The sequence below is a fragment of the Theropithecus gelada genome, chromosome 9, assembly GCF_003255815.1.
Source record: "Theropithecus gelada isolate Dixy chromosome 9, Tgel_1.0, whole genome shotgun sequence".
Lineage (NCBI taxonomy): Eukaryota > Metazoa > Chordata > Mammalia > Primates > Cercopithecidae > Theropithecus > Theropithecus gelada.
Genome location: NC_037677.1, coordinates 71824558 through 71844541, shown reverse-complemented (window position 1 = coordinate 71844541; position 19984 = coordinate 71824558). Strand labels below are relative to the sequence as shown.

The following is a 19984-nucleotide window of genomic DNA, read 5'->3' as shown; positions in this document are numbered from 1 at the left end:
TACTCGGGAGGCTGAGGCAGGAGAATGGCGTGAACCCGGGAGGCGGAGCTTGTAGTGAGCCAAGATCGCGCCACTGCACTCCAGCCTGGGCAACAGAGCGAGACTCCATCTCAAAAAAAAAAGATAAAGGATAACAGGATATAGAATATTCAAGATTTTTTTAAATTCCAGAATTCAATAATTAAGAAAAACAATGTTTTTACATGATGAAGAAATATACATATGTATATATAACATAAAAGATATTTTCATGGGTAAGCAAATATATATAAAGCCCTGTAATAGCTCACCATGGCAGCTTGGAGCAATAGTTAAAAAAAAAAAAGTACAGGTTCTTTTTCGGAAGGAGTGGGAGACAGAGGTGCATGGGATTTTAAGTCACCTGGATTCATGACCTAGCCACAAAAGCCCTGTGTATCCTTAAAGAGTTACAGCCTTTAAAAGAGGTTTATATCTGATACGGTTTGGCTGTCTCCCCACCCAAATCTCATCTTGAATTGCAGGTCCCATAATCCCCATGCGTCATGGGAGGGACCATTAGGAGGTAACTGAATCACTGGGGGGCAGGTTTTTCCTGTGCTGTTCTCATGATAGTAAGTCTCACAAGATCTGATGGTTTTATAAAGGCCCAATTGCCCTGCACACGCTCTCTTGCCTGTTGCCATATAAGACGTGACTTTGCTCCTCCTCTGCCTTCTGCCATGACTGTGAGGCCTCCCCAGCCATGTGGAACCATGAGTGCATTAAACCTCTTTTTCTTTATAAATTACCCAGTCTCGGGTATGTCTGCATTAACAATGTGAAAATGAACTAATACACTATCTTTCTCCATTTTTCATGTGATATTTGTGAACATCTTACACAATGCCTGGCACCTGGAAAGGCTGTTAATTAATACCAAAGAACTTCCTAGCATTCCGGGCTTTCTTGGATCTTTCTTGGATCTTCCTTTTCATCTTTGCCTTGATCTTCAGACTCAACACAACAGATCTTTTCACTGCTCTTGAATAATTCATACTGATTTTTCAATGTAAATTTTTATTTTGCTATTTCTTTTTGAGACAGAATCTCACTCTTTTGAGCTGGCTGGAGTGCTGTGGTGCACTTACTGCTCACTCTAGCCTTGAAATCCCACACTTGAGCAATCCTCCTGCCTCAGCCTCTCGAGTAGCTGGGAGTACAGGCACACGCCACCATGCCTGGCTAATTTTTGTATTTTTTGTAGAGACAGGTTTTTGCCACGTTACCCAAGCTGATCTCAAACTCCTGAGCTCAAGCAATCTGATCACCTTGGCCTCCCAAAGTGTTGGAATTACAGGCGTGAGCCACTTCGCCTGGCCTATTTTGCTATTTTTCTTGGAATGCTGCCTTCCTCCTGCTCACCTACCTGGATTCTATCCATCCTTCACAATCCAGAAGATCCAAACCCAATTGTTCTATTAGATATTCCTCAATTCCACCACTTCACAATTACTTGATTCTTCTTTGAAAAAGTCTAGATTTAGTATCTATACTTATTTTTTGACAGTTTATCATAAAATTTAGAGAAGGTAGACTAGTGTTCTCATTACAATGCTATTAATTTTAACTCTGGCAGCAATATAAAACTGAGCATTTTTCCACCTTAAGGACTGACCAAACTAAGGAACAGACTGCTGAGTCTGTAAAGGCAAAATATTTGCTGAATATACAATATTGTCATATTTTGACAAACTGTTTTTTTAAATATAGATACCCTAGCACAGTGCTTAATAAGTGTTCTGCAAGTAGTAGATATTCAGTAAATATCTGCATAATTTACATAACTTTCTTCAAGGAACTAAATCATTAATCTTCCAGTCATTTTTGTGATAACAAAGCAAGTATAATTTCTAGTTACATCTGATCAGTGACCTCAGGTTATATCTTCATATACAAAATGAAGCAATAAACAAAGAATAATATAGAATATACAAGATTTTTTTTAAACTCCAGCAATAATAATTAAGAGAAAACTGTTTATACATGAATGATGAACAAATATATATGTGTGTGTATAGTGACAAAGATATTTTCATCGATCACAGATATATTAAAAGAAACTGAAAATCAAACACATTTCCAGTTAGGGGGTCCTAATTTTTCCCCATCACTGCTATATAGATTGAACAGGCATTAGGCTTATTTAATATTTTTTTATAAATCAGCAACTTCAGAAAAGCCACACTGCCAAATTTAAGAAATGGTCAATTCATAACTCATTAATACTTAAAGAGCATTAAATATGGAGGCAGATATGGTCCCAAAAATAATATTCCAGATATTGTGATAATGACATAATATAATGTTTAGTCCCATACTTTCTAAAATCAGGGCTTCTCAAACTTTTCCACTGAAATTTCCCTTCTCGACAAAATATCCTAATAAAAAGGCTGAGAGGGAACATATATCCCCAGGTATAAGAAAGCAGAACCTCAAAATACTCCACTATTCTAAACTTCTCATGCTTAATCTTAAAAATTCATGCTCTAAGAAGACATGCTATATTTATTCTATGACTTTGCATCATGTACTCTCAGTGCTACATGTTACCAACTTTGAGAAGCACTGACTTAAATCAATGTATGTCTATCTGAAAAATATTTTCCTACATTATGATAATGGAACGATTTCATTGTATAATGCTGGGGGCACACAACAATGAAAACTGACATTTGTTGAGTACTAAGTATGTAAAAGGCATTACATTAGGTTTTGGAATATATAAAATCTCAATTTTCAAAATGTAAATTTCATGCCCACTGTAAGGAAGGAACTGAATGGCACAAGGAGATTAAAATAGCTATCCCAGGCCGGGCGCGGTGGCTCAAGCCTGTAATCCCAGCACTTTGGGAGGCCGAGGCGGGCGGATCACGAGGTCAGGAGATCGAGACCATCCTGGCTAACATGGTGAAACCCCGTCTCTACTAAAAATACAAAAAACTAGCCGGGCGTGGTGGCGGGCGCCTGTAGTCCCAGCTACTCGGAGGCTGAGGCAGGAGAATGGCCTGAACCTGGGAGGCGGAGCTTGCAGTGAGCCGAGATCGCGCCACTGCACTCCAGCCTGGGTGACACAGCGCGAGACTCCGTCTCAAAAAAAAAAAAAAAAAAAAAAAATAGCTATCCCAGCAGGGCGCAGTGGCTCATGCCTGTAATCCCATCACTTTGGGAGGCCGAGGCGGGCGAATCATGAGGTCAGGATATTGAGACCATCCTGGCTAACATGGTGAAACCCCATCTCTACTAAAAATACAAAAAAATTAACCAGGTGTAGTGGCACACGCCTTTAGTCCCTGCTACTCAGGAGGCTGAGGCAGGAGAATCGCTTGAACCCGGGAGGCAGAGGTTGTAGTGAGCCGAGATCGCGCCACTGCACTCCAGTCTGGGCGACAAGAGTGGGACTCCATCTTAAAAAAAAAAAAAAAAAGGCTATCCCATGGCAATATAGCTAATACGGTTGGATACTTTGTATCCGGGTCTCTTTTACATCACATCCTCATCAAAATTTTATTTTTACAGAAATCTCAAGACTCTAGTGTTTTTAACTTACTTTTCAAGAATTTAATGATGCTATGCTCAGCTCAACAATCACTATTGTCTAACAAGAAATTCTTCCCTTGTGTCAGAGCTGTAAATCAACAAAAGGGAATTTAAGACTGTTTGTATTTAAAATACACCAATATCCAGCCACTAAACTGAACCAATTTTTAGGTTCAAGTAAGATTTGGCATTGTAAATAAGATCGGATATAAATTTCATATACAAATCATCGATCTATCTAAAAGAGCAGCATGAGATGATAGAACACATGACCAGAAGTTATTAATACTTAGCAAATCTTCACTCTCATTAGCTTTCATCACTTGTTGCATGAATGTCCTTGAGGTTTTTTGCCTCTCTGGGACTTACATTCACCATATCAAGAAGTTCCTTTCCATTCATAAGGTTTTATCTCTTCATAATTTTGCTGCTCACTCATCTCAGTTTCTATACTTGAGTTTCCATGTCTCACAGCTAGTACCTTTTTATTAACATATTTCTAAGAAATTAATTTTCTTACTCTACATTTCTATCAATATTGGTCCTTTCTTCTTAAAATGCTCCCTCAGTCATTGCGTCTGAATAATTTTCATTTTATAACTACATATTGAACACAACAGCCCAATAAAAGCTGCTAAGTTCACTCTGAGCTCTATCAGCAAACTGTTTATGACGTTAGCTACTACTTCAGTGTATTTGCTTTTTTAAACAGTTTGGTGATTTGACATGTGTACTTAAGCTTAAATTATACTGTGTTTTAAATTTACATATTTAAGTACATTAAAAGTCACAGGTAAACTATGTTACTAACCATCTTCCAGTCTGATTTGCAATCTGTTCTTCCAATTTCTGTAGCTCTGATGTATAGGCCATTATTCGAGCATTGCACACCATAAGATTCTTAACTGCATGTAAAACCTGATCTTTCTGAGTGCTCAGAGAAAGGAGTTTCCATATTCCTTCTCGCATTCGAATTTCTAAGTCTATTTTTTCTTGAATGCTGCAGTCCTAAAAAAAAAAAAAAAAAGTGCATCTTTAAAATATAGCAAAAATCCAAAATTACATTTTAACCCATAATAGATGCAAAATGTACTAGATATCATAATTGTATACCATATTGAGAAAGCAACAAAGTTTTAATATAAATATATGTAGTGTAAAAATAGCTATTTTAAAGTGCTCTTTGCAATTCTTAACTTCTTGCTTCATTAGGAAATCTTTACAATCTAAAGAAACTGAATAAACAGAACATAAACAAAGGTGACAAACATTATGTGTTCCTATAACTATATGAAGTTTAATAGTGTCTCTCCAAACTTTATGTCCACCCAGTGCCTCAGAATGTAGCCTTATTTGGATAGAGGGTTTTGCAGATGTAATTAGGTAAGATGAGGACATACTGGATTAGAGTAAGTCCTAAATCTAATGACTAGTGTCCTTAAAGAAAGGTTGCATGAAGACACAGTCACATACAGAGAGAATGACATATGAAGACAGAGACTAATACGTCTATAAGTCAAAAAAATACCAAGGATTGATGGCAGTAATCAGAAGCTGGAAAAGGCAAGAAGAGAATTCTTTCCTACAGCCTTCAGAGGAGCGTGACCCTGCCAATTCCTTGATTTCAGACATCTGGCCTCCATAAGTTTGAGAATAAATTTTTCTTGTTTTCAGTCACTTAGTCTTGGTCATTTGTTATAACAGCCTTAGAAAACATACAATAACTAACGTGAACAATATATCACACATATATATTATATAAATTGTATTAAGAGATGGCAATGTGGTTGATGACAGTGAATTAACCAAGACAAACATTCTGAAAAAGCCGATACTGAGTAAAGGAGCCAACATTTAGTAGCAGGGAGGAAACAGGCTATTTGTAATAGTAGGCAGTGTAAACACAATCTCAGAAGCAAGAGAGCGAAAGCATTGTACATAGAAAATGTCAGAAGCCTTAGCTATCTGGAACAGAGCTTTATAATATAATTCTGGACATACCATTTATTTTAGTTTTAGGGTTCACCATGAAACTACTAAATAGTTTATTTCTGAAAGTCTTTTATTCCATATAATTATCTTTTAATGGCCTGATTCTACATACAAGTTTCACATGCAACATTAAAATTCTACACACTGAATGTACAGTTCTGATTTAATTCACAATGACTTTATAAAAATTATAAATCAAAGGTACTCTTTATTGTATCACAAACATGTAATGATGTTTCTAGTATGTCTATTTCTTAAAGATAAAGTGATCACCCTAGTTTCTATGGTAAACAAAATAAAGACAATAATTTACCTTCTGATTGGATCAAAATGTAAATTTAAAAATGTAAATGAAATCTAGTAACAAAACGTCTAGACAACCTTTTCAAAAAGAAAAGATGAAAGTTAGGAGAGCTAACAGTCTTTGAAGACTACCCCAAAAGACAAACTGCAGATGATTTAACTTGACTATCCAAATCAATCAACTGTACTATTTACACACAGAAAACAGATCTGTTTAATTACCTCCTGTAATTACATCATGTAATCACCACATAAAAACCTTCTCATATAGTGTTGTAACTCAAAACTGGTGTACTATATAAATGTAGTCATTCGCTGGTTTTCCTTCGCTGCACACGACTGAATTTCAACAACTCCATTTCATCTTTTTATGAGTTAACCAGCCCCAAAGTAAATTCTTCTTTAATGTAATTAGCAATTAATTATAAGAATTATCTATGTGACCCATATGTCTATAGAAATAAACTCTGGCAGACTGACTATATTGGGGAGTGCACATAGGGAGCAACCTAAAGCTGGGATGAATAGTTTTACCCCACAACTCAAATATAAACAAATACCATCTGGTGCCACTAAATTCTATTTTGGTTTTAAATGCTGCAATGAGATAGGCAGTTGAACTAGCACAGTGGTTCTCAAAGCTGGCTGCATATTCAAACCATCTGAGGCAGAGAGGAAGGGCCTTATAAAAGTACCTAAACCTGTGACCTACCCCAGACCAAGCAGGATCTCTGGAGGTGGGGCTTGAGCCCTTTTTTTTTTTTTTTTTTTTTTTACAGTTCTTCTGGTGATTCAATGGTCAGCCAGGGTAGAGAAGCACAGCTGGACTATTTGAAATTCCACAGCAATCTTAAAAGTTGCAACAACCTTAAAGAACCAGCAGGTGGCTACAGCCACATTAACGAATCAGTTTGGGTTTCTGTCCCATAAATAAAGAGTATCTTCTCACCATCACTTACAATGAATTCTCCATAAAACTATAGAAGCTTGGGAAATAGTAGAGAAAGAAAATGTAGCCAGGATTTTTTTAAAAAGTACATTTAAAAAGTTTGAAGATGATGTAAGATTAAAGTACTATTTATTAAGGAAATGAGGCGTATCTAACAGATACTACTGTGAAGATTTTTTTTCTTTAGAGCAAGGGTCAGAAAACTATGGCCTGGCTGGGACCTGATTTTGTAAATAAAGTTATACTGGAGCACAGACACATTCATTCGTATTGTCTATGGCTCCTTTAAGCTACAAGGGCAGAGTTGAGTGACTTCAACAGAGACTGAGTGGCCTGCGAAGCTGAAAATATTTACTGTTTGCCCTTTATAGAAATAGTTTACTGACCCATAATCCAGCCAAATTAACATACATAGTAAACTATAATCTTACCTCCCTCGCTGAGGCAGGTCTCAGGCAAATGTGAGTTAAGTGGATCCCAGAAGGCTAACATAAGCAGGATGAGTTGTTAAGTGTACATATGGTTTTCAATGTATTCTGAGTTTGTTTTTTTTTTTTTTTTTTAAGGCTACTGGTTTTAGCCAGTTTTGTATTTCCCATGCAACTTCTTTTAGTACACATCTATACTTTACATGCAGAAAAAGCCTCTCTGGTTAAGCAATGCTAGCTCTAGCAAGGAAGGGTTTATGGAACTGAAACCCTTTAGAGCTGTCTTTAGTTACTAAGGGTACACAGTGCATCTGGGGTAAGGGTTGATGTCTAGTGCTATCCCCAATAAGAATAATGATCATGTAATAAGGGCACCGATTGGGCATTCAATAGTGACGTTTATTGACCTCAAAGAGGATGAGTACGGAGTGGAAAATCACCAGTGTTGCTCCCTCAGCCATAATGGCTCGGCCAGGTAGAGTCAAGGCTGATTAGGACCAAAGACAAAAGCTAGTCTCTCTGTAACCACTCCTTTTAGGAGTGTTTGAATGCCAGTCTCCAGAAAGAGGAGAGAATGAGGTAAGGCCATCATCCTCTTATTTCTTTTCCAATTTTCTGAATAAGGGCTTGCCTCTAATCAAGTCAAACAGAAGCCTTTGTCACTGTCCTGACCCCGTAAGTACTTTAACAAGTTAGGCTGATAAAAATATATGGACAAGGCTATGAATGAAATAGGAAAATACCTTAAAAACGAAAATTTAGATTAAGTAGGAAACAGAAACCTACTAGGTTTTAAGAGCTAGCCTAGTATGAAGGAAGTGCAAAGAAAATGGCTTTATTGTTGGTATTAAAAACTGACTTAAAAAAACCTGAAGTTGAACTCCTGGAAAGACAACTGCAGTAATCAAGATATAAACTACCATTCACCTGTGCTCGCTTCGGCAGCACATATAAACTACCATTCACCTAATGGATATAGTTAAGCCATGCTAACCAAAAGACCAAGGTGAAGAAGAAGAAAAGAGTAAATACAGTCCATTCTCATTTTGCTAAAAGAAATTGTGTGGATTTTAAGAATTGTTTATGTACAGAAAAAAGTCTGGAAATTGTTAACAGCGGCCATTCTGGGGAATGGAACTAGAGAGAGAATTCGTAAATTCATGTTTCTATGTTGACTTTCCTGCAATGAGATAGTATTACTTTTTGAATTTTATTTTTATTAAAATTCCAAAAGCTTAAACATTTGTAAGAAAAGGTAGGGGACTGCCGGAACCACTCAGCTGAATAGGACAAAGGATAATAACAACAATAGTCATCTCTCAAGCACATCCTGAGTGCTAGGTGCTGTGATAAGTACTTTAGAGATGTTCTTGAATTCCAACAGCTGTCTGGGATAGGCAGAATACCCAATCTACAACTGTGGAAACTGAAACTTAGAAAACAGAGATAACTTATTTAAGGTTGCACAACAAGAAGAGTTTGGTTTGACCTGAATCTGACTACAAAGCCAATACTCTATGCTGTGAGGAGTCGCAGAGGACTCCAGGGTTTCAGTAGAGGTGTTTGACTAGGGTGTGGCCACCTCAAAATCTTTGGCCTTATCTCGATAACATGGCAGCTTCATTCATGTATCAAAGGAAATGCCAAATAAAAATTCAGTATTAGTCAAGTATAAAATTATCTGACTGACCCTCAATATTCCTGTTAGGTTGAAACCTACTACTATTTTGTGTTTTTTCTCCAAATCTAAACTGAAGATTCTGCATTTCAATCATTTCGATTTTGTCCTGCCTAAAAAATTAAGTATTGTACCTTCCCACATGTAAATAACCAAGCCTTTATATATATTTACACATTATTTTCATTCCTTGCAGCTAAACTTCCTTCATGATTTTATCCTCTTGTCGCTTCTGTACCATTCCTATTCCTGCAGCCTGAAGCTCAATAAATACACCTGGACAGCTACACCTACACCTACACCTATATGATACATACAAGAATCTCAATAGAATGCCAATTCACTATAAATTAAGATTTTGTTAGGCGGACAGCCAAAGTATATAACAGGACAGGATCGAAAAAAAGTACATCAAAATCTTTGAAATTTTTGAAAATGCTGACATAAAACAGCATAAAAATTACTGATAAAGACACTGGACTTCTTTTGCATAATGAATCTTAATGTCTTGCTTTATTTTTCACAGTATTATTGAAAACTTCCTAACAATTTTGTGTCTGCTAAGGAAATTCTAGATTTTTAAACAAAGATATCAGGTGCCTCCATATGAATGAAATTGCAAATATTTTACCAATTTTGACCTACAAAACTGGCACTTTCATATGGCTTAACCAACTTCTGAAGTAGGCAAAAGAAGGTAGAGATTAAAATAGAAGTGAAGATCCAGCTTAAAGACATCAGAGTTTTCTTTTAAGACCCTAAAGTTACGGTTAAGAGTGAAAAGTGGTAACATTTTAATAACTGATGCTGCCAAGAAATAATGTTGGTCTAGTAAAAAGCAAAATAAAAAGGTTTCTAACACAATTTACATAGCACAAAAGCAAACATCAAACTTCTATCCAATTTAATGTGTACTCTCTTTTTCCTTTCTAATGATTTGAGAAAGAACCCACTATCAAACCTTCAACTTTCTCTAAAGTGCAGAGGTTGCAGTTTGCCTCTACTCCACTCCGAACCCCACCCCCCACCCCAACCAGTTCTGTGTTGTGTGTAGACATAGACATCGCTCCATTACTGTGCTTCCCATTAAATCTGTAATAAGCCAACTGTCTTCCACTGGCCTCGCTGGGTTTCTTGGGAATCAAGTGGCTCCCATTTCCCCGGCATCACCTACACTTGCAAAAAGACAGGCGTCCAAAGCCTGGGGAGGGCAGCAGACAAGTGCACCTCAAACGCGCGCTGGGACCCCGGCCCCGCCTTCCCACTCCCGACCTCAGCTCCCTCTCTGAGAAATCCGGCGGTGCCGATATCCAGGCCCTTTAGAGCCCCAAGAGTGCAGTCTCCTAGTCCCTCCCTTTGTTTGTGGCCACCGCTGAAACAGAGGAGCAGGGGAGAGGCTTTCCCGACGACTCCACAAAGCGAAGGCGCGAGGAACAGAACCCCGGCTCCCTCTCCTTCCGCGGCAGGGTCCCTCCCGCAACTCACCTGCTGGGTGGGAAGCCCCGCCAGGCCGAGCGCAGGACCCCTCAGACTCGGCCCCTCCATCTCCAGCGCGAACTGTCCGGGCGGTCGCCACTCTTTCAAAGGAAGATTTGAAAAGCCCGCCCCTGGCTGGAGCCGCGGAGGACGCCAACCGCCCGGCTGTACCAAGTCCCAGTCGCAGGGGCCGGGGGCGCAGGAGAAGCCCGGCCGACGCGCACGCGCAGTGGGCACGCCTCGCGCCCCGCCGCTCCCGCCGCCGGAAGTTGCCGAGACCCCAGGCTCCAGCGCGGCGGGGCGGTGGAGAGGGCGGCGGCGCCGGACTTAAAGCCGGGACAGGGATGTGGGCGGGCTTGGAACGGGAGTGGGAGGGGCCACAGGGAAAGATTTGGCGGCGGAGCGCACCTGTCGCAGCGCAGGTTTCTGGCTGGTGGTTTTCGTGGCACGCCCTTTGCACTGGGAGCCTTCTGCCCGCATCCCACCGAAGGCCTTACAAAGTGATCGTAGCTGGACAGACTCGAGGCTGCCGTCCCTGTACTCCCAGACAACTCAGGAACCCACGGTGTCACTACGAGCCCACGGTCTCGCTCTCAGAGAACCAGTAACATTGCTCTCAAACACAGCGCTCGCTGTCTCCTCTCACCTTGCCCAGCGTTGTCACCAGGGTCACCCAGAGATAATGGTTTTATTCATCAGGTTCGTAAGATACTATGTCAGCCATTTCACAAGGTTTTGTCTTTGCCCCCAGTGTTTATAATCCCAGATGTTCCCCGCCCACTACTCTGTCCACTTACTCTGTTTTCTTGCGAAGGATTTCTTTCAGCTCTATCACTCTCTCTTTCCCTCTCCCCTTGTTTCCCCACCAACATCCAAGGTGACAGCAAAATGGAGTACTATTTCTCAAGAGCCGTATTTCTTGCTGCCCTAAAGATGAGCACAAAGACCCATTTTAATTAATGGATTTTGTTAATTATAAAGGGAAACGTGGAATTTTTAAAAATCAAAATGAAAGCAGCAAAGATTTCACACCCTTGAAAAGTCCGTAAAATTCATTGTCCCTAGTTTGTCTTAATTTCCCCCTTGAAAAGGCAACAGGAAGCCTCTTTGGGCCTCAGACATTTTTTCTTCTTGAAGAGTCTACCAAATCAACCCTCCAGCCCTCATCGCCTAGAAACCCTTGGGCATTTTTCCTCCATAAATAGGTGCCCATGTTTTTTATTTGCCTGGGACAGACCCTGTCTGGGTCGGTTGTCCCAATGTTGCACCAATCTTGCACTTATCCCGAAGTGGATATTATCTGGTCATTTTAACTGCAAGACCTTTTTAAAAGCAGTTGGTTTGAGAATGTATTTTAAAAATATAATGGATACCCTTCCTCAAATAGGTAAAATGCCTCTTTAAGAACCTTTGGACTAGGTGATACTAGAAGCTTCCCAGTTGGGAATGATGGTCCCCTTGCATTATGAATGACTTCCTTACAACAATAAAAGATGTGTTCAAAATTACCAACACGGAGCTCACCTCATTTTCTACAACACAGGTCTGAATTTCAGAATCATTAAATGCCCCTTCCTCCAATGCCCATCTCTCTCTTATGCTACCACTTTGTGGTGTAATTATCCCCTACTCAATGTGAGGCTGCATGAGCCTAGCTATAGCACCTGACTCAAAAGAAAAATACACCGAGAGCCCATATCAGACACGTAGTACTTACAACACATACAGCTCTCAGCTGCAGATCAAAATACATGTAGAAGCCAGCACTTCATAAAAACAGAGGTGAGTCAACCAGTTTAAAATTGGACACTGATATAGGAATATCTGATGAGTTAAAACCAGATATTTAACTAGAGATACATTTATTTATGATACTAGAAGAAAAGGTTAGGAAAGGCCACATTTAGTAATTATCTGTAGAATACAGTTGTTACAAAAGACCTTTCTCTTTGGAGAAGAAGTTATGATGTGGTCCTGCTTTTATTATACACCGGGAGAGTCCCCAGGAAGTGCTTAAATACTTAATTATTATATGATGATTAAAATACCTTGGAGTAGGACTTCTGTTTCCTTATTTATCCTAAAGTCCTTTCTTGTTACTGCTAGTTTGATCAGACACAGTTTTCTCTGGTGTATGTAATGCACATAAAATATAATCACTCATGGAAACTACAAAAGTTTAAAGAGCTCACAAGCAGTAGTTTGATTAGCTTGAGGATTTATCTTTCAATCTATCTATTTATTTTACAACTCCCAGAAAGTGAGAAGTACTACGTTTTACCATCTCAAATATTTGAGAGAGAACATTTGGGCATGTCTTAACCCATCATCCTTGGGCTCTCACAGAAGGTTGATATCCACCCAACTGCCCAGATGTAGTAGCTTCAGCTAGAGGATGAGTGACGGAATTACTGTCCTACCAATATTACTTCTCACTATGAGGTCAATACTTAATGCCAATTAAAAATATACATATATTGGTTACTCCTTATATAACAGATAGTATTATAATAAATTAAAAACTACAGAAGCCAATCTAGAGAATACTAATATATGCAAAGTACATTTTTCTTCTCTTATTCTCTGTATTCTTGTTTTAAACTAAGAGGCTAGGCCGGGCGCGGTGGCTCAAGCCTGTAATCCCAGCACTTTGGGAGGCCGAGACGGGCGGATCACGAGGTCAGGAGATCGAGACCATCCTGGTTAATATGGTGAAACCCCGTCTCTACTAAAAAAGTACAAAAAACTAGCCGGGCGAGGTGGCAGGCGCCTGTAGTCCCAGCTACTCGGGAGGCTGAGGCAGGAGAATGGCGTGAACCCGGGAGGCGGAGCTTGTAGTGAGCTGAGATCCGGCCACTGCACTCCAGCCTGGGCGACAGAGCGAAACTCCGTCTCAAAAAAAAAAAAAAAAAAAAAAAAAAAAAAATAAACTAAGAGGCTAAAGGCAAAGAAAACACTGAACTTAACATCAGCTCTGTTACATAACAGATCCATTATTTTGAAAAATGTGGTTTGACACAGAACAGGTAACTTGTGATTTTGAATATCCTCCTAGCCTCTCTTATGTATAAAAAAAAGTCCTATTAAAAATTCTCTTGGTGCTTCCTTTTACTCATCTGTTCATCTTATAGATAATGTGTTAGGGTTGAACTGAATAAATTAAAGCTATGTTTTGAATTATATATGGAAGAGACAGAGAGAGAGAAGGAACTGAGGTCAAGGTGCTAAGCAGAAGTGCAGCATTTTCTTAAATGAATGGTCTACGAATAGCTGAAGCATCACATAATCATAAGGAGGCTATGGAATGTGGAGTCTGAGGATTTATTAGCCCGATTACCTTGGGCAAGCCACTCGGTTTTCTTATTTGTAAAACAAGTATAATAATACCCATCTTGGTTTTTAAAGTTGTTGGGAGACTCAGATAAGATTTGTGGGAGTGCTTTGTAAACTGTCCCACAAAAACACGAGCGGTTACTACTGTAGGAAGAAAACATGAGTACCGAAAGGCAACTGTAAAGGACCTATAGAACTATGAGAACTGAATGAGAAAAAATTATGTGAATTGGATATATTCAAGATATATCACCTACCACTGCTAAATAATATGCTATATATAAAGAACTCCTATAAATCAATAAAAATCCAACTGGAAAATGGTCAAAAGCTATGGCAGGCATATTATAGGAGAGTAAATCCAAATAACAAATAAAATATGAAAGGTTGCTCAACCTTATTATTAGTCTGTAAACTGCAGATTAAGGTCCCAAGGAGATATTTTACAGTCACTAGATTGAGAAATATTAAGAAATCTGATAATACTAGGGGTTGGCAAAGATGCAAGTCCAAGGGATATTATATACTGGAGGAGGAGATAGAAATATGTCCAATCACTTTGGAAAAACAAATTTAGAACTGTCTTGTAAAGTTGAAAATGTGTTTACCTAGCAATTCTGCTCCTTGGTATGTATCCTCTGGGAAATTCTTGCAAATTTATATAGGCAACATTGCTTATCATAGCAAAAGGATTTTAAAAATCCAAATGCTCATTTCAGGAGCATGGATTAATAAATTGTGGTGATTTACCCAGTAGAATGACATATATCTTTTTAAAAAACCATAATTATGTTTAATAACATACACATAACTAAATCTTAGAAATACTGAAGAAAACTCGTTGCAGAAGAGTACACAGAATATATAATCTTTGTAAACTTAAATAACAAGAGACTTTAAACAGTAAATTGTTTAAGGAAACAGGTGTGTGATAAAAGTTTATGCTTAACAGGAAAGGAATGCTAAAAACAAAATTCAGGCTAATGCCCAGCTTTGGAAGGAAGGCAGGAGAACAGGATAGTCACAGAGCCTGCAGATATAGAGCTCCTTACTGGTCATGTTTTAATTCTTAAGTTGCATGATGGGTTCACCAATATTAACTGTAATGTTTACCCGGTAACCTACATATATAACACATATTTAGTATCCATCAAACCTTTCATAATAAGAAATTTTTAATATGTAAAAAAGTCCTTGTAAATGTTAAACAATAGTGATAATATGTGGTTTTTTAAAAAAACTAATAATACATATTATAATATTATAATACATATTTTAAAACTAATAATACATATTTTGGCTTACAGAATTTGACTTGACATTTGATGCATTACCTTGGTATTTTTATTATGTGAAAGCATGGAAAACACAACTGTAAAGCATTGGTGCCTATAACCAGAAAAAAAGATGCTGAAGAATTGGCTATATAGATTTATTTTGAACACTTAAGAACCACTGCTTGGGAGTAGTAAGGGGTAGGAGTCTGGCGGAATTTGCAAGGGATGAGAGCTCTTGTCAGCAGATGGGGACAAAATTAAGCGCAATTTAAGTTATTACTGCCAATGTGACCTACATATTACACACGATCCTGAGGAAATTCAAGTTACATTATAATCAGAATGCTCTTTACTCACCAAGCAAATCAGTCACAGGAATTAGTTGTATAATTTGAATCGGTGGTTCTCAAATTGGGGCACACAAAGACTTTGCAAGGCCTGGGTATTTGTAAAGGTCTGGCTGTTTAAAGGAACTCGTGGTTAAGATCTTCAACTTAGGTTCCCTCATTCTGAAATTGATGGGCCTAACAACTTACCTGCTGTCTAGGCCTCCCCTTGGTCACCCTTTCACAATCACCTTTTCCCTTTTGACAAAAGAAAGCCATCGCTTCCACCCATTGCATTGTCCTGGAGTATAAAAACTATATAGAGGTCAAAGAGACAGTTAAAATTATTGATATTGGGCCAGGAGCGGTGGCTCAGGCCTGTAATCCTGCACTTTGGGAGGCTGAGAGGGTGGATCACCTGAGGTCAGGAGTTTGAGGCCAGCCTGGCCACCATAGTGAAGTCCCATCTCTACTAAAAATACAAAATAATGCCGGGCGCAGTGGCGGGTGCCTATAATCCCACCTACTTGGGAGGCTGAGGCAGGAGAATCGCTTGAACCCGGGAGGTGGAGGTTGCAGTGAGCCAAGATCGCACCATTGCACTCCAGCCTGGGTGACAGAGTAAGACCCTGTCTCAAAAAAAGAAAACCAAAGTATTGGTATTGATTCTACATTAGGTAATAGTTACCTATGAATACATAACTAATTGGAGGAAAAAGGGCTCATCCACCACATGGTATGTGATGTATAAAATTTCAATTTATATACATAAGTTTGTTGCAGAGAAATATTATAAGGTGAGCAGTAAAGACTTCTCATGCATAAAAATATTTTATTTTAGCATAAAATTCTGTGGGGGAAGTGGAATAAAAATACAAGTTCAAGTAGGAAAAGAAATAATGTACAATTTCCAGCATAAAATTGTTTATATATTTTTTACATGGATGATGCTGAATGGGTATCAACTGTTAACATTTTAGATTCCACTGGATACATTTAATAAATAGAATTTTTGAAATTTGAAATTTTAATTATTTTCAGTATACCAGCAATTACATCCTTTGTAACTATTTAAATGTATGGTAAAACATGACAGATGTCACCTTAAAAATATGTAAGGGGTAAAAAGATTTTTAAAATTATTTTAAAATAATGAAATCATGTCATTTGTAGCATCAACATGGATGGAACTGGAAGTCATTCTGCTAAGTGAAATAAGCCAGTCACAGAAAGACAAATACTGCATGTTCTCATATGTTGGAGCTAAGAAACTATCTCATGGAGATATAGAGAGTAGAATGATAGCCAGGCGCGATGGCTTATGCCTGTAATCCCAGTGCTTTGGGAGGTTGAGGCAGGAGGATGAGGATCACTTGAGCCCAGGAGTTCCAGACCAGTCCTGACAACAAAACAAGACTCCATCTCTACAAAAATAAAATAAAATAAAATAAAAATAAAAAAAGACAAAGAAAAGAAATTAGCTGGGTGTGATGGCACACACTTGTGGTCCCAGCTACTCGGGAGGCTGAGGTGGGAAGATTGCTTGAACCTGGGAGGTTGAGGCTGCAGTGAGCCATGATCATATGACTGCACTTCAGCCTGGGCCACAGAGTGAGATGTTGTCTCAATATATATATACATATACACACACATATATATACACACACATATATATATGAGAGAGAGAGAGGGAGAGAGAGATATCAGAGGCTGGGAAGGGTGTGAGGTTGGAAAACAGTAGGAAGTGGGAATGAAAAGAGATTGGCGATTGGATACAAAGATACAGTTAAACAGAAGAAATAAGTTCTAATGTTTGATAGCAGACTAGGTTGACTATACTTAGTATAGTCATCGTAATACACATAATAATATTATGTATATTTTAAAGTAAGTAGAAAAGAGGACTTGATATGATGCCAACACATAGAAATGATAATGCGTAGGTGATGGATACCCCAAATACCCTGACTTGGTTATTACAAATTCTATGCATATAGAAAATATTTACATGTACTGCATATATATGTAAATATTACATATGAATAAAAGAAAAAATATTTTAGGTGTATTTGCATAAAAATGTTTGAAAACTGCTGATTTATTTATCTGATGGCACCCACAACAATACCCAGATGCACTAACATAGAGCAGAAGGTCCACTTGCAGAGGGAACCAGACCCACTTCCTCAAATTCCCCTCTGACCATTTCCGCCACTGTCTGCAATCCCTCATATTCTCTCACATGCCCCTCTGATTTCCAGGCCAGTCTCAGCTCCTTTCTTAGCTAATTTTTTTTTCTTTAGATGGATTAATACTATGAATTAGGCTAAGGACAGATTCCTCTTTTCCTACTTTGGCTCTGGAAATGTTCTTTTTGTAGATATTTACTACATTTTTCTCCTCAAGAGTATCTTGGCTATTATTGTGCTTTTGCTCTTTTACATGAAATTTTGATTCAGCTCCTCAAGTTTGAAGGAACAAAAAAGAAGTGTGTTCGAGTTTTTGTCTGAATTGCATTGAATTTAGAGAGAAATTGTATATTTAGGATATTGGGTATTCCAATCCATGAACATCATGTATGTTGCAAATTTAGATTTTCATTTGAGGTCTTTTGATGAAGTTTTACAGTTTTTTCCACATAGGCATATGCATATTTTCAGTTCCATGTATTCTTGGGTTCCTTGTATCTCTTCTTGCTATTGTAAATAATACTTTAAAAACATATCTTCTGTTTGTGGCTGGTGTATAGAAATAAAACTGATTTTTATCTGTTGGTCTTACATCCAAGTGACTTGCTAAATTTGCTCATTATTTCTAATAAATCATCTACAGGTTTTTAGGTGTATTCTGTATGAAATCAAGTGTGAATACTAACACTTTTCTGATTCTCATATTTCTTCTTACTTCACTTACTACATTGGCTAAGGCAGCCAATACAATATTAAATGGAGGTGGCATTCTTGTTTTATTCCTGATTTTAATCTTTATCTCACTAAGTACACATCGTTTACCTTGCAGCTTTGGGTTTACACCTTTCTTAATCTATTGTCTTTATCTCCTAACTTTTCTTTTATATTCTCTACTTTCTGGACTCTTTGTGCTGAATTCCGAGTATTTTTCCAGATTCTCATTTTTTTCTTTTATCTGTGTCTGATTTTCTCTTAAATCCATCCACTGAGTTTTTTATTTCAACCATTAAATTTTTCATTTATAACAGCACTGTTGTAATGACTTTTACAAATCTCCCTGGTCATTTTGAACAATCTTTTGTTACCTGTTCATTTCTGTGATTCTTCTATTTCTTTATATCTTTTTCACAATTGTTCTACATTCTGTTTCTAATCATTGTAATATTTGTAGTGCTTAAGGATATTAACTTGATGTCATTTCCACTGACATTTACTCAAGGTGATTGATTTCCTTGAGATTTGTAATCATTGACTGGGTGTTCATTTTTACCTAATCCCAGCTTTCTTACAGGGGGGATTTACATATGCTTTTACTGGGAGTCATAGGCTCTGGATGCCTGAGACCAGTTAACTCAGGTTTCTAAGCATAATATAAGAATCTCAGGTGCATGTCCTTCCACTTACCATTGGCAGAGCAAAAACCATTTGTGTGTGTGCACATGCATTTGTGCGCTAATAACTTACACTGTGGTTTTAACTCAAGTTTTTGATTGATTGTTTTTGTTGTTACTCTTTTTCTAGTTCCTTAAAGGTGTTTATTTTTTCCTAAGATACCAGCAATGCTATAAAAGTTATATTTATGCTAAATATATCAATTTTACAAAAAATTATTCATCAATGAGAGGATCCATTATTTGTGAAGTCCACTGTACCTCTAATATAGAAGTTCACAGGCCAGGGGCGGTGGCTCACGCTTGTAATCCCAGCACTTTGGAGGCCGAGGCAGGTGGATCACGAGGTCAGGAGTTTAAGACCAGTCTGGCCAACATAGTGAAACCCCATCTCCACTAAAAATGCAAAAAATTAGCCAGGTGTGGTGGTGTATACCTATAATCCCAGCTACTCAGGAGGCTGAGGCAGGAGAGTAGCATGAACCCAGGAGGCGGAAATTGAAGTGAGCCAAGATCACACCATTGCACTCCAGCCCGGGCGACAGAGCGAGACTCTGTGCAACCCCCACCCCCACCCCCACAAAGAAAAGAAGTCCACAGAAACTGCTAGTATAGAAATTCACAAGAAAGGATAGTTTAATACCAAAATATAGTAAGTACATAATTATACATAAAATGTAAGAATAAAGAACTGTCCTTTAAATTGCACTCATCTGGTTTTAAGGGAAACTCACCACGTTATATTTTTCTCCGGCAGATATAGCTGCCTAAAAAAACTGGTCAGTGTCCCAACAGGGTCAGATTCCTTAATGGTCACTTTGAATATATTCCATTTTGAGGAATATGGAAAAGGAAGAATTTTTCAAATGGTAGAATGAAGTGCTATGAGGAATAGTAGACTGGGGAGTCCTCTCCAAGGTCTATCAAGGGACCTTTCTCTCCCTTTGGGATAGAGGATCGTTATAATTTCTACTTGCTGAGATTTCACAGCTACTACAGACCAGCACTGCTGTGTCTCGCCTTCTTCTCCTTTCTAAATGGGAAGAGTTACATGGAGGTTATCCTGAACAGGTATCCCCAGTAT

At 38.3% G+C, this 19984-nt stretch overlaps 1 protein-coding gene across 1 annotated transcript in view; it reads right to left on the bottom strand.

The window, feature by feature from the left end:
• The window catches only part of RTKN2 (rhotekin 2), an 86382-nt gene extending 75712 nt beyond the window's left edge, over positions 1 to 10670 (bottom strand). Inside the window, exons 1-2 of the mRNA XM_025397995.1 lie at positions 10394 to 10670; positions 4370 to 4566 (exon numbers count right to left, since the gene is read on the bottom strand). Of these exons, the coding sequence (XP_025253780.1) occupies positions 4370 to 4566; positions 10394 to 10453 (257 nt within the window). The 5' untranslated portion in view covers positions 10454 to 10670. The remainder of the gene's footprint in view (positions 1 to 4369; positions 4567 to 10393) is intronic.
• Between the last annotated feature and the right edge of the window lie 9314 nt (positions 10671 to 19984).